The sequence below is a fragment of the Nuphar pumila genome, chromosome 15 (genome assembly GCF_984573655.1).
Source record: "Nuphar pumila chromosome 15, dmNupPumi1.hap1.1, whole genome shotgun sequence".
Taxonomy (NCBI): domain Eukaryota; kingdom Viridiplantae; phylum Streptophyta; class Magnoliopsida; order Nymphaeales; family Nymphaeaceae; genus Nuphar; species Nuphar pumila.
In genome coordinates, this window is record NC_143263.1 from 21,208,198 (window position 1) to 21,221,858 (window position 13,661).

General features: G+C 35.5%; 1 protein-coding gene across 1 annotated transcript; it reads left to right on the forward strand.

Moving 5' to 3' along the window:
- Nucleotides 1-1,060: 1,060 nt before the first annotated feature.
- On the forward strand, nt 1,061-5,668 carry LOC149814759 (uncharacterized). The gene is made up of 4 exons (XM_089988285.1): nt 1,061-1,197; nt 3,030-3,147; nt 4,551-4,765; nt 5,165-5,668. Exons 2-4 carry the CDS (start codon nt 3,055-3,057, stop codon nt 5,460-5,462), a joined length of 606 nt encoding a protein of 201 aa, XP_089844411.1. The 5' UTR covers nt 1,061-1,197; nt 3,030-3,054; the 3' UTR covers nt 5,463-5,668.
- Nucleotides 5,669-13,661: the final 7,993 nt, after the last annotated feature.

Below are 13,661 nucleotides of genomic sequence, written 5' to 3' on the forward strand. Positions count from 1 at the left end.
GTTTTTACAACTTTCAATATCAGACTAAATTTTTGTAGAGAACCTATACCAACGTAAAGGTTATACTTAAGTAGTTTTGAACAAAAAAATCCAACCGACACTAGTTACTCCTTGGAATCCCGTAATCACTGTCCTTGGGAGAATTGAAGAGGTTCGTTGGTGTGCTATAATGACATAGCTACTGTCCAGCAGGGAGCATGGGTTTCTTGAGAGTTTGGTGGTCCTGTGGAAGGCAGCGGCCACCCAGTGTCACTGTTTTCTTTCTTGGATTTCATCTCCATCCTTTCCTTCAAAGTAGGGGTGGGCATCGGCCCGGGCTGGCCCGAACCCGTTTAGAGATTAGACTGCCAGGTTTTAAGTGCAGCTTGAGCCTGAGATGACTCTGCACATTTATTAATGGTAAGGGCTTTGGCCTGGTTATTAATGAGCTTGAGTTTGAAGATCAATCTATGACCCGCCCTATTGGCCCAATGGGCCAATGTGAAGGAGGCCTGTCCCAACATGTTTCGATCCAAACCCAACTAATTAGTTTTATTAATTAAGTAAATAATAAATAATTAACAAGTTCTCATGTACTTATCATCTTGATTTTCATAAAGTTAATGCAATTAATTAGATAAATAATAATAGTTACTAAGTTACTATGTAATTAATTAAATTTTTTGTTTTTATATTATTAAAAATTAATAAATAACTCATATCCGTTGAGTCAGCCCAATAGCTAGAGGGCCAACCTGAACCCGGCTCAATTTCGGTTAGATAGCTAAAAAGTCAGAACCTAAGACCTTGACCCAAAACCCGCCCATGGAAAAACGGGTCGGCTTGCCCTACCCGGCCACCAGGCCCATTGCCCACCCCCTACTTCAGTGTGGACTAGGAAAATAGTTGCCCTTGGTCCCCTCTACATTTGTTAGCTCCACTGATTTTCTGTGGTTCACATTGGATGTTTTGCGTATTTGGCCAGATGTCTCCAAAAAACAAAGTTTTATATTGTAGGGAGTCTTGCGGAGAAGGGGTATTACCGTCATTTTGAAGGGGTAGAATATTCACAGCCGAATATGGAAGGCGATCCCAGATAGGAAACTGCATCTTCTCCAGAATCTCTCTCTCTCTCTCTACAAATATCCATGTAGAGCACCCAATCGGCATCCTGGTGGGAGAGGAGGTTTAGTACTCATTTTAGTTACTCACAAGGAGGTGAGATATACTTCTCTTTATTTAATTTTTTTGGTTAATACCAGTCTTTATTATTGGGGTGGTTATTGTTCGTGTGACGATTTTTTCCATCGTGTTTTCGATCCTTCGATTCGTTTTCTTTCTTGGGATTTAATTTGGCGGGTGGTTTTCTTCTTTTGTGGAGCTTGATTTATTTCTTTTTGTTTTTGTTTTCACGTACCTCGTCTCTCTCTCTCTCTCTACGTGACTTATGTTTGCACCGGATGAGTTCATGTTGATTCGATTCTCCCCTTTAATAAATTTTTTCTCCGGAATCTATGGTTGTTTGTTTTCTATAATCAAAGAAGAAGAGTAATGCATAAAATATCTTGCATCCAAATAAACCAAAAAACCGTACCCGAACCTTTTTCCTTTTAGCATTTTATGTTGGTCGCGAAATTTATTTTTGACCGAATAGAAGATGGTGTTTTTTGGATGGCGTTTTTTATATTTTTTGGGTAAATAGGTTTTGTCTTTGATCATCTTTTTAAAATTTTATATGGGCTTCTCGGGATTATTTTTTTTTTAGAAAATCATGTTTGGTACTTTGACGTCTACTTTGGAAAAGCTTTGACGTCTGAAGATTTTTGTTCCAAATGTGCGCTTTGAAAATCTTTATGATTCATATTGGTTCAAAATATGTAGAATTTTATTTTATTTTTTAAAAATGCATTTGGTTGTTTGTAAAGGTTTCCATGATTGAAGATTTTTGTTTGAAACAAGTTTTTTTTTAAAATCCGTTTGCTTCTTATTAGCTTGAAATACATAGAAATCTTCTGAGTTCTCTTTCTCGTTTGGTCTTGTACATGGTAAGTTAATCATCTTATAGCATTGACCCTACTTGATTTTGTTGTTCTCTTTTTCATCCATAATTCACACAGGATCGGGGTTTATTTGTGTTCTAACTCTTTTGCTTTGTGACATCTTCCCTGCAATGTGCTGGTTGTGTTTATTCTGTTGTAATGACATATATTGGTTGTAGATGCTAATACAAGGTGACAAGCAACCTGACCTTCTTGATTGGATGTGGAATTGGGTTGTTTTCAATTTGTTATTCACTTATTTGATATTTTTGATACAACTAAAGCATTTTTTATTTTAAGGATTATTTCTGTAGGATTTATCTTCCAATCATGTTGAGTATGGAGGGGTCAGGGTTCCCACACGATAGGATGCTTCATCAATTTGTATCATTTGGTGATCAATGACTAATTTATGTTCCGTGAGTTTTGTTGCGTTCCTATTGAAAACTATTCTAGTTGGTGTTTATCAGCAAGATTATTAGCATTATTTGGACTAAGTTATTGAAGACATTCAAAGTCTGACAGCCATGTAGTGATTTAAGCTGCATACTGCTACAAATATTGTGAGAAATCCATGTGATGGAACTTGTGAGAATTTCAAAATTCTTCTGGTATTTTTTAAAATTAAATTTTCTAAAAATTGGGAACCTTCTTTTATTGTAGTGCAAGTTTATTTGTATTCTTTTTGATATATTTAGAGACCTGTATCAAATCCTTTGTATATTCCCCTGTTTTCCAGTATTTTGTACTGCTGTATTGTTATATCCTAAACGATATAAAAAGTTGCTTATTTGTATCTGAGACAAATGTTGTGTTTATGTAAGAGGATTATTCTTTTTTCATCTTATGACTAGTCCAAGCACATCATATATCCAAAACCATGTTTTGGACTGATGTTCTTTTTGAGAAGCATACTCTTGTTTTTAAGAGTCTTGCATAATATTTATCACTGGATTGTCTCTGGTCATTTTCATATGATAATGACACTTTTCTCTTCTATTATGCATCCAGGTTGTGGTGCTAAAATCTAGGTACAATGGCTCTAGGTCAAGCTGCACGTGTTGCTATTCCAATGGCATTAGTTGGCAGTCTTGCGTTCATATTTGGAGTAATTGCAGAGAACAAGAAGGTTTTCTTTTTTCTGGAGTTAAGAAATAAAACATTCTTGAATGCCACTCATTTTAGACATTTCTTTTCTAGCTTTAATATATATATATATATATATATATATATATATATATATATATTAGTATTTAATGATTTTCACAACTTCAGTTCTATCATCAAATTTTAGTGTTTATAGCAAATGAGGCTCATACCAATCATTGAAAGTAATAATTCATCATGAGTTCATATTACACATAGATGCATGAAGTAAGAAATGGAAAAAGGAAAACATTAAGTGAAAAAAAATGTCTTACCATGTCAGTCACAGATAAACCCTTGTGCACACTCAGATCATAGTATTTATATTTTTAAGTTTCCATATTGTCATATAGCACAAAGTTCCATGAAGCATGATCAGTACATGTAATATAGTTCATAAGGATAACCTACTATAGGTTGCCTCTTATTTAGTTTCTCTTGCATGCTTCCTGTTATGTGCTCCTTTTTGAGAAGTGGAAACTGCAGTAACTCTAAATGTTTGTTTTCTAAATAATTACATGTTCATTGCTAATTTTTAAGCTATGTACTGGTGATTACACCTTAGCAATGAAATTTAGGTCCCATAAGATGCACGGTTCTCTCTCTCTCTCTCAGAAAAAAAGGAAAAGCACAGGGAGTTGGGCTATAAATAATTTCTCTTAGTGACAAGATAATGTCTTTTGCTTCATGAAGATATGCTATGAAAATTATGGTCTGAAAAGTCATTTTTTGTACTGGAAGACTGTAAAAGTTTTAACTTATTATAGTTTTGCCTGAAGTGTAATAAAGGTTATATCCGGTCACATTTCACTGTAAAACTAGAATTTAACTTCTTGAAAGTGGGGTGGGATGCTTAAGCATGAAAGGTTCAAAATCTTGTCCACGTGGACCACAGCCATGCAAGAGAAATAGTATCTGACTTAAAAACTTTCAACCAAGCTTTGTTTTTCTTTGTCCAAGAAAACAAGAAATATAACTTTAAAGGACCCTTCAGATACTATTCTGTATTCAGAGCACTATACTTTTTCCATATGCTGTGAAGAAAAAGATAATGAATCATTGGCAGTTACACAGTTGCAAAAGTCAGGAATTTGGTTGCCTAAGTGTGGTGCAGTGGAAGGTGTGGTGCTCCCAGCAGTGAAAACCTCTTCCATTGAAATGTAAACCTTTAGAACTTTTAAGCAGTAGCAACAGAAAAAGCGATCATGTACATTATGCTTGGATTACTGGTAAAATGATTGCATGCATTTTTTTCTTTCTTGGACAATTGATTTCTTTTTATGCTGTTGGTTATGTTGCTGATCTCACGGTTGATGATACTGGCTACTTTTTGTTTCTTTCGTCTGACAATCATCTTTTTGCATGTTGCTTGCTAATTTTTGGCAGCCAAAAGCAGGGGACGTAACCATATTAAGGGATGTTGTGGTTTGCAAATTTCCCAACCATCCTTCAGTTGCGTTGGGAAGCTTGTCATTTATTTTCCTATTCTTCTCAACCATTCTTGGCCTCATTGCTGTGTTTTTCCCCTACAAGGGGAAGTCAGTTCCAGCTGCAGGCTTGTTTCGAAGCACTACTCTCCTTGTGTTCTTTGTATTTGCGACGTGAGTTGTCAACTGTCTTTTTGGTTATTTTGCTGTAAATTGTAATTCTAGATTTACACGGGAAGCAATAATGGTGATTTTTACAAATTATTTTCATAAACATTTTTAGTAAAAACTCCCAGTCCTTGTTGACTACCAGCTAGATGATCTCACTATTGTTAACTTACACTCAAACCGTCACTCCATTCATCAATTTATTGATGAGTATGTTAATTTAAGTGATTACACCATGTTTACCATCATCATCCTTCATTTCATGTTTACTTTGCTTGGGGATCTTAATGAAATATCATGTTGGTAATGGATACTGATGGGCATCTGTCTAACTTTTATTTGGGAAGAGGTTCTTTACACATGCTATGACAATGGTTAATGTGACTGTCCTGTATGTTGTGCCAGGTTTGTTTCTTTCATTGCTGGAGCTTTTATGCTATGGGCTACAATCACTGAAAGCCTTCACATTTTACATAATATCCACCATGACATGAGCTACACGTGCCCTACTGCTAAGACAGGTCTATTTGGTGGTGCTGCATTCTTGGCTCTTGATTCAACTCTTTTGTGGTTGATCTGTCAGATGTTGACACTTAACTCCAGGGCAGATTATGAAGAGGAAGACCCCAAGGGTGATTATGACTTAGTTCTTACTACAGATTTTCCTGTAGCAGAGACTGGGCACCAGCTTACGAAGGTATAGATTGGCTATGAAGTTTGTTAATATTGTGCTAGTTACCTATAGGAATCGAGAAAACGTATTCTACTATTCTTAGTGAAAGATATTGCAGTTTGAGTGCTCCTTGTTTCTTTGAGTGCCAAATTACCAATCTCAGAATTTCATTTTAATTTCACTCCGATTATTGTATGCTTTCATGTGGATTTTTTCGACGTCAATGTGAGCAATCTTGAAGATGATCTCTCTCTCTCTACAATAGTTGCTTTAACTCAACCTTCATCCAACGCAAGTAGTCCTTTACATAAAGTCTGAATCGAACCTGCCTTAGGTCAAGTTTTGTAAAGGACGTGGAGAATCCTTGATCACACAAATCCCCACAGCACACAATTTTCTTTTTTGCAATTATTCTCACCCCTCCCAAGTTGGAGATTGATTTGTAGAGGTCTATTTCGAATGAGTCTCTGCTCCTGATCTTACATGACAAAAAATTGGGCGCGTGTTCCTCTTTTTTCCATTTATTTCCTTTTGTTTTTTCTTGTGCTTGTTTGGTAGGAGCAGTTAGTGCACGTCACCTTGTGTTGGGATGTTTCAAGTTCAAAACCCAATGGTATAAGTTGTATAAGTGGTTGGGGTCTGCCTAACCCCAGCTTTCTTCGTAAATTTTTTTTTGGCATAAATCAGAGATGCTTCACTAATTGCTTTTTAAATAGGGATTAAGAAAGAAAAAGAAAGACCATGGTGGTTTTTGCTTCACAAACACATTTTGACACATAAGATTACTCAAGATTAGTTCATAGGAATTAGAATGTCTTGATGTCCAATTTTGATAATCCACTTTTGATATCATGCTCATTTTGGCAAGGGAGGATTTTAAGCAGTGGCATCAAGCCTCATAACACATGAAAAAGATATTAAGTTATTAAGATTTCAAGTTGTGTCTTATATGGGGCATGAAACATGAAGCCCCTTGCATGTTACCTTGTTATTATCATATCGGAAAATGACTACTGTACGGCAAAAATAACATGTTTTCTGAAATGCCCCACATCCAAATTCGTAAATGGCCAACTTTTTTAGGACCTTTTTACTCTTTGCATGTGCGAACACCTGAGGTTTGCACGATATATAGGTATGATGTCCTGATCTCGCAACCTTTCACTAAAAAGCACATTTACACAATGATTTTGTGGACCTCTAAAAGTTTGCATAACCAAATTTGCAAACTTCTTGTAACTGAAATTTGTGTGTATTCGCAAATACCGTACAAAATTGACATATATAGACAACATTTGTGAGCTATCGTGTGAATCTTCATTGGAGGTCTGCAAATGTATTACGACATTCACATATTAATGTTTGGGTGAAGAATGTTTGAAATATGATTTGTCAATGAACAAACATCACATGATTGGTACAAACTAGTTTGGGTGAAGAATGTTCTACGACGGGCTTCTTCGTGGGTGGTGTATCTTGGGTTTATAAGAGGTTGTTAACTCATGATAGGCTTAAGGAATTTGGGGTGTCCCTCTCAAATCGCTGCTCGTTATGCTTAAAGAGTGAAGAACCACCAAATCATCTTTTATTTTCCTACACTATTTCTGCTAGCATTTGGAAACATGTGTGTGAGCTTTTTGGTAAGAAAAGAAATCCTCATCTTGAGTTTGTGGTTGATCTGAAATGGTGGATGTCGGTTAAATTTCAGCACTCATGGCTGAAGGGTTGCTGAGATTTAGTCTTTTATTTAATTTGCTGGAGAATATAGACTTTGCGCAATACAACCTATCATGAGGGAGTCCTTCCTGGGCGGCAGGTCATACTGGCATGGAGATAGAACATGGGACTGTTATCCGGTTTGCATTAGTTTCTTTCAAGGAATTTGAGTTAGTTGCCTTTGCTGTCAGAGTATGTTTGTGTCTATTGGTGGATTGAAGAGGCCTAAGGGTTGTGTTCCTATTGAGGCTGATTGATGTAACTTGATTATCCAAAGTCCGCCATGTCATGTACAAGTGTTTCTAATAACCGACAATGGTGTAGAGTGCTAGCGGATGCTAATAACCGACAATGGTGTAGAGTGTTAGCGGATGCTAATGAGGGACGTGACTCTTCCTGATGCCCATGCTCTCCATTCTCATTTTCAGATTTGTAAGGTCTATTTCAAGGGACCCTTATTGGCTTTAGGTGAAATCTTGTTCATGCTTAGATTATGTAATCTTGTGTATTAAAAGGACAAGCTGCCTGATTGACTGCCCTCGATGGGAGATCGTATGTAACTTCTCATCTTATTAAATAGATTTTAGGGTCACCCTCCAATGTCTTTTTTCCAAAAAAGATATTAATGTTTGCGAATGTTCTCAAACTTTGCACATATAAAGTACGACATTCACAAGCTACTATCCAAATATCTGAGGTCCGCGAATACCGTACGAAAATCACATATATAGACGACATTCGCGCGCTATCGTGCAAATCTACTTTAGGTAACTGATCCTCAAAGATGTCTATAAATGTGTTCAGACATTCACATATTAATGTTTGTGAATGTCCTCGACCTTCACATTCTGATCAATCTTCATAAATAAGGTACTACCTTTGCATATATAGTACGACATTCACAAGCTACCATGCAAATCGCTTTTAAGTAAATGATCCTCAAGGAGGTTCACAAATGTGTGACAACATTTTCATATAATGTTTATGAATTTGCTCTCTATATACGAAAGTTCTTACTCATTTGCAAAGTTTTCGAACATTCACAAGTTTGCGGAATAACTTTCTTGTAATTTTTCTTAGTTTTTACAAATGTACGTATGAGCATTAAATGCGATGATCGTCAATATAAAAGTGATGATTCACATTTCAGGGTTATTTTTGCATAAACTAAGTTTTTTTATAGTCCCCAACGTTCTTCCTCTGACCAATTTTTTTGGCAATTTTTTGGCAACTATTTTTTTGGCGATTCATCAGTGGCAACACTTTGTTAGTGGCACTTTATCAATGACTTTTTTACAATCATCAACAATGAGTTTTTTTGGTAAACACATCTTTAACGGTTGAATTAGTTATTTTTTGAAATAGCGGCATGAATCGGTTATTTTTTAAAACATCGGCATGAGTCAGTTATTTTGTGAAAGAATTGCATGGTTTTCAAATTATTTTTTCATATTCAATAGCATATTTTATTTTTTTTCTCTGTTTAAATCATTTGCTAATGAGTGTTCATTTGTTATCTGTTGTGTATCTTATATTATAAACATGAGTATGGAACACTTTCATCATTTTTTAGTTTTTTTTGCATTTTCAATAGTCTATCTTGTTTGTTTTTATAATTCTTATTCAATAGCCTATTCCTTATCTCTTTTGCCTTTTGCCCGCCTATTTACCTTGATTCCTCATTTTGTTATTGTAAGTAATTTTGAACTTGTTTATTATAAAAGGATGAGTGAAAAATTATCTCAAAGGGGAATGTTCAAAGTGGTTTGGGTTCTCAGATGGGAAAGGCACTTTGCACTGCAAAATTGTGTGGGCTGACTCTACCAAAAATCCCCCCCCCCCCATTTGGTCTATCTTAATTAATTAAGGAGTATTTAAAAAAAATCAAACTCTTTAATTAAGAGTTGTAAAAACCTATAAATAGGGGCTATAGGGGGTCGACCCCCACACGCTCTCTCATCCTCTCCCTCTCTCAAATTTGTGGCTTTCTCTCCTCTCTCTCAACCCTCCTCCATTGGTGCAAGTAAGGTAAGCTTTTCTTCTTCTTTTTATTTTGTTCTGTTTTTTTTTATGTTTTTTTGTCATTGCCGCCCCCTATGCTTGAGTTCTTTTCATTTTTTTTGTTCAAGCCCCATGCTCCATGATTTAAGATGATGATCCACTGATCATCTATGATTATTTTCACGTTTTTGATCCATTGGAAATACATTTATTATGTTAAATGCTCGAAAAAGATCGAGATTCGACATTTCGATAGGTTGAATCACTCTTTTAATGGCTAAATCAAATAATAAAACTTTTGTTTTGTAGGTAACGTGGTATCTGTACAAAGACGCAGACGCGAAGGAGAAAATGGATGATGTGGTTGTGCAAGTTATGGACGTCATGAGGAGAGACATTTGATTGCACAACATAAATGAAGTTGAGTGCTAAATGGCCAGCCGAGTGATCCGACGGTTTGGGATAGTTTAACAACCACCCGGTTGCCCTCATGGAGTTAGCAAAGTTGTTTCTTTTTGTGCAAAAGATCAAACCAAGGATTACCTTATGATGTTCGAAACAAAACTTGAAAACTAACAAGATGATGAGGACATCAGCTCGTCATCCATGGTACCTGCCCACGAGGATGAGGATATAGTGGTAAGCAGTCCCTCCAAAAAGAGGGGCATTAAAGAGGCGAAGGAAGTTGGGGTGAGAAACATGAATCACAAAAGGACTGCAAGTGGAGCAGATGCAGAGTTGGCTCTTGTAAGAGTTGAAAACCGCATGTTGAAGGATTTGCTTCAAGTAAAGGAGTCCATTAATATATACTCAAGTTGACCTGATCGCTAACAAGCGCTGAGTTATCGAGAAAATAAGCGTGCACCTAATGCATCCATAATAATGACTTTTGTTTTCAGTTAATATTGTTTTGTCATTCATTGTAATTTAGTTAACAATGTTACTTTTATAAATCATTATAATGATTGTAAGACATGCTACTTTTGTAATTGAAGTTGCAATTGAATTTCTGTTTATATGAATGTTTTAGCTTCAATGTATATTTTTAAATTTGAATACTTTTGTATTTGTATACTTGTAACTTTTGTAATTGAATACTTTTGTAAATTTGAATGAATATAATGTTTGTGTGAAGTTATAATGTTTGAATTTAAATATAATTTCTAAGTGTATATGAGTTGTGTGAATGTTTGAATTTAATGTATATATAAAAGGTGAATTTATGATTCTGTGAATCTCTGAATGTATAAATTTTGAATATACATGCTACTTTTGTAATTGAAGTTGTAATTGAATTTTTGTTTGTATGAATGTATTAGCTTCAGTGTATATTTTAAAATTTGAATACTTTTGTATTTGCATACTTGTAACTTTTGTAATTGAATACTTTTGTAAATTTGAATGAATATAATGTTTGTGTGAAGTTATAATGTTTGAATTTAAATATAATTTCTAAATGTATATGAGTTGTGTGAATGTTTGAATTTAATGTATATACAAAAGGTGAATTTATGATTCTATGAATTTCTAAATGTATAAATTTTGAATATACAATAGGTGATTTTTCTGAATGTTATATATACACTGACTTATGGATGACATTCACACATTGTGATGTGAGTAAAGAGAGGTCTACATATAGTGATGTGAATGTACTCCATTATTTGCAGAATAGAGGATATTCACACACTATGAAGCGAGGATAGGAAGATCCGCATGATGTTTATACGAATGCACGTCATTATTTACGAACTTGATGACAACGATGATAGGGAGGTCTGCATAATGTTTATGTGAAGATAGTTCATTATATGCGAACTTGAGGACATTCACATGACGTTTATGCAAATAACTCCATTATTTGCAAACTTGATAACAATGAGGATAGGAAGATCTGCATGATGTTTATATGAATATATTCCATTATTTGCTAAATGGAGGATATTTGCATGATGTTTATGTGAATATACTCCATTATTTATGAACTTGATGACAATGAGGATAGGGAGATCCACATGATATTTACGTGAATATACTTTATTATTTACAAACTTAAGAACATTCGCATGACGTTTATGCAAATGTACTCCATTATTTACGAACTTGATGACAACGAGGATAGGGAGGTCTGTATGATGTTTATGCAAGTGTACTTTATTATTTGCAAACCTGAAGATATTCACATAACATTTATGCAAATAAGCTGCATTATTTGCAAACTTGATGATAACGAGGATAGGGAGGTTCTCATGATGTTTATGCAAATGTACTTCATTATTTGCAAACTTGATGACAACAGGGATAAGAAAATCTGCATGATATTTATGCAAATATACTCTATTATTTATGAACTTGATGACAACAAGGATATGGAAGTCTGCATGATATTTATCTGAATATACTTTATTATTGACTCCGCCTGTGTATAACTGTTTAGTTATACACTGTCGGTCCCAAGCCCGGATAAAGGAGGAGGGTTGCGGTAGGCTTGTGACAACCAACATAAAAACTTAGTCATACCCTATGAATATGAACCAATATGAGAATTTCGTTGGGGCGTTCCCTACTGAGCGACACGTTGTACTCTATAGGCCCGGAGGTAGTGTTAAATGGGCAAGGGTTGCTAGGTCGTCGCCCGTAAGCGACGCGTCACACAGGCGCCCGGGTGTGGTGTCAAATAGGCAAGGGTTCCCTCACTTTGTTGGACAGGTGGGGGTAAATAAGTTAGTCCAAGACCATAAAATTAGGTTAGCCACTTGGAACATAAGGTCTTTAACTGGTAAGTTGGTAGATGTTATGTGTGGGAGAAATATTGATATTTTATGTCTACAAGAGACCAAATGGGTAGGTGAGAAAGCAAAAGTGATAGAACCTTGGGGATATAAGATTTGGTATACAAGAATAAATAGGAATAGGAATGGAGTAGGGATTGTTATGAGTCGTGAATTTATAGATAATGTAGTTGAGGTCCGTAGGAAGGGTGATAGGATTTTACTTATTAAATTAGTATTAGGTACGGATATTATTAATATTATTAGTGTTTATGCACCTCAAGTAGGTTTAGATGATTCCATTAAGCGTCAATTTTGGAAAGATTTAGATGGAGTAGTACAAGGGATATCTTATGGAGAAAGGCTTTTCATCGACGGTGACTTTAATGGGCATGTATGCATTAATAAGGATGGATTTGAGAGTATTCATGGAGGCTATGGTATAGGAGATAAAAATGAAAGTAGAGAAAGGATTTTAGATTTTGGTTTGTCCTATGATATGATCTTAGAAAACACTTGGTTTAGGAAGAGAGAGTCTCACCTAGTAACATTTAAAAGTGGGGTTAATACGAGTCAGATAGATTTTTTCCTACTTAGAAAGAGAGACAGGGGTTGTTGCATCGATTGTAACGTTATACCGGGAGAAAGTGTAGCAACACAACATAGCGTTTTAATTTTAGATCTTAGAATTAGACAATGCCGCAAAAGGGATAGACATAGGATAGATCCTAGAATTAAGTGGTGGGCACTCAAAGGAGCTAAACAAGGAATGTTTGTAGAGCAGGTAGTTAAGGACGCTGATTGGTGTCTCGAAAAGGATTCAGAATCAATGTGGAATAAGATAGCGGGTGGCATGAGAAAGGTGCCTAAGGAGGTATTGGGTGAGTCTAAAGGCGGTGCACCGCTAGGTAAAGATACATCATGGTGGAACGAGGATGTCAGATTAGCTATTAAGGTTAAAAGAGAGTGTTATAAAAATCTAAGTAAGAGTCGTGATAATGAGAATTTGGAGAAATATATGATAGCAAAGAAAGAAGCTAAAAAAGTAGTTTGAAACACGAGGGATAAAGTATATAAGGAGGTTTATGACAAGTTGGATACCAAAGAGGGCGAGAAGGATATTTATAGGCTTGCAAAGATGAGAGATAGGAAATCAAGGGATCTGGGTATGATTAGATGTATCAAAGATGAAACACAAAGGGTTTTAGTCAAAAATTAGTAGATTAATGAGAGATGAAAATATTATTTTGATAAGCTATTTAATAGAAGTCATGCCCAGGATCTTGGAGACTTGTCCATTCCTTTTCATGAGATGAATCGTGACTTCATGCGCAAGATTCAAAAGAAAGAAATTGCAGAGGCTTTGAAGAAAATGAAATCAAGAAGGGCAGTTAGCCGAGATGGTATACCTATCGAGGCTTGGAAATGCTTGGGAGAGAAAGATTTAGAATGGTTGACAAATCTTTTTAAAAAGATCTGGCGGACAAATAAAATGCCTAATGAGTTGAGGAAGAGTACTTTGGTGCCTCTATATAAGAATAAGGGTGATATACAAGATTGCACAAACTATCGTGGTATAAAACTCATGAGTCATACTATGAAACTTTGGGAGAGGGTGATTGAGTCTAGGTTGAGGAAGGTTGTCATAATATCGGAGAATCAATTTGGTTTTATTTCTGGAAGATCAACTATGGAAGCTATACATCTTCTTAAACAACTTATTGGGAGAAATAGAGAGAGG

Bases quoted from the DNA above. Each gene is read 5' to 3' on its own strand.
- LOC149814759 (XM_089988285.1), top strand. From the start codon at position 3,055: ATGGCTCTAGGTCAAGCTGCACGTGTTGCTATTCCAATGGCATTAGTT. The intron at 3,148-4,550 runs GTTTTCTTTTTT...AATTTTTGGCAG, and splicing joins TAATTGCAGAGAACAAGAAG to CCAAAAGCAGGGGACGTAAC. The intron at 4,766-5,164 runs GTGAGTTGTCAA...ATGTTGTGCCAG, and splicing joins GTGTTCTTTGTATTTGCGAC to GTTTGTTTCTTTCATTGCTG.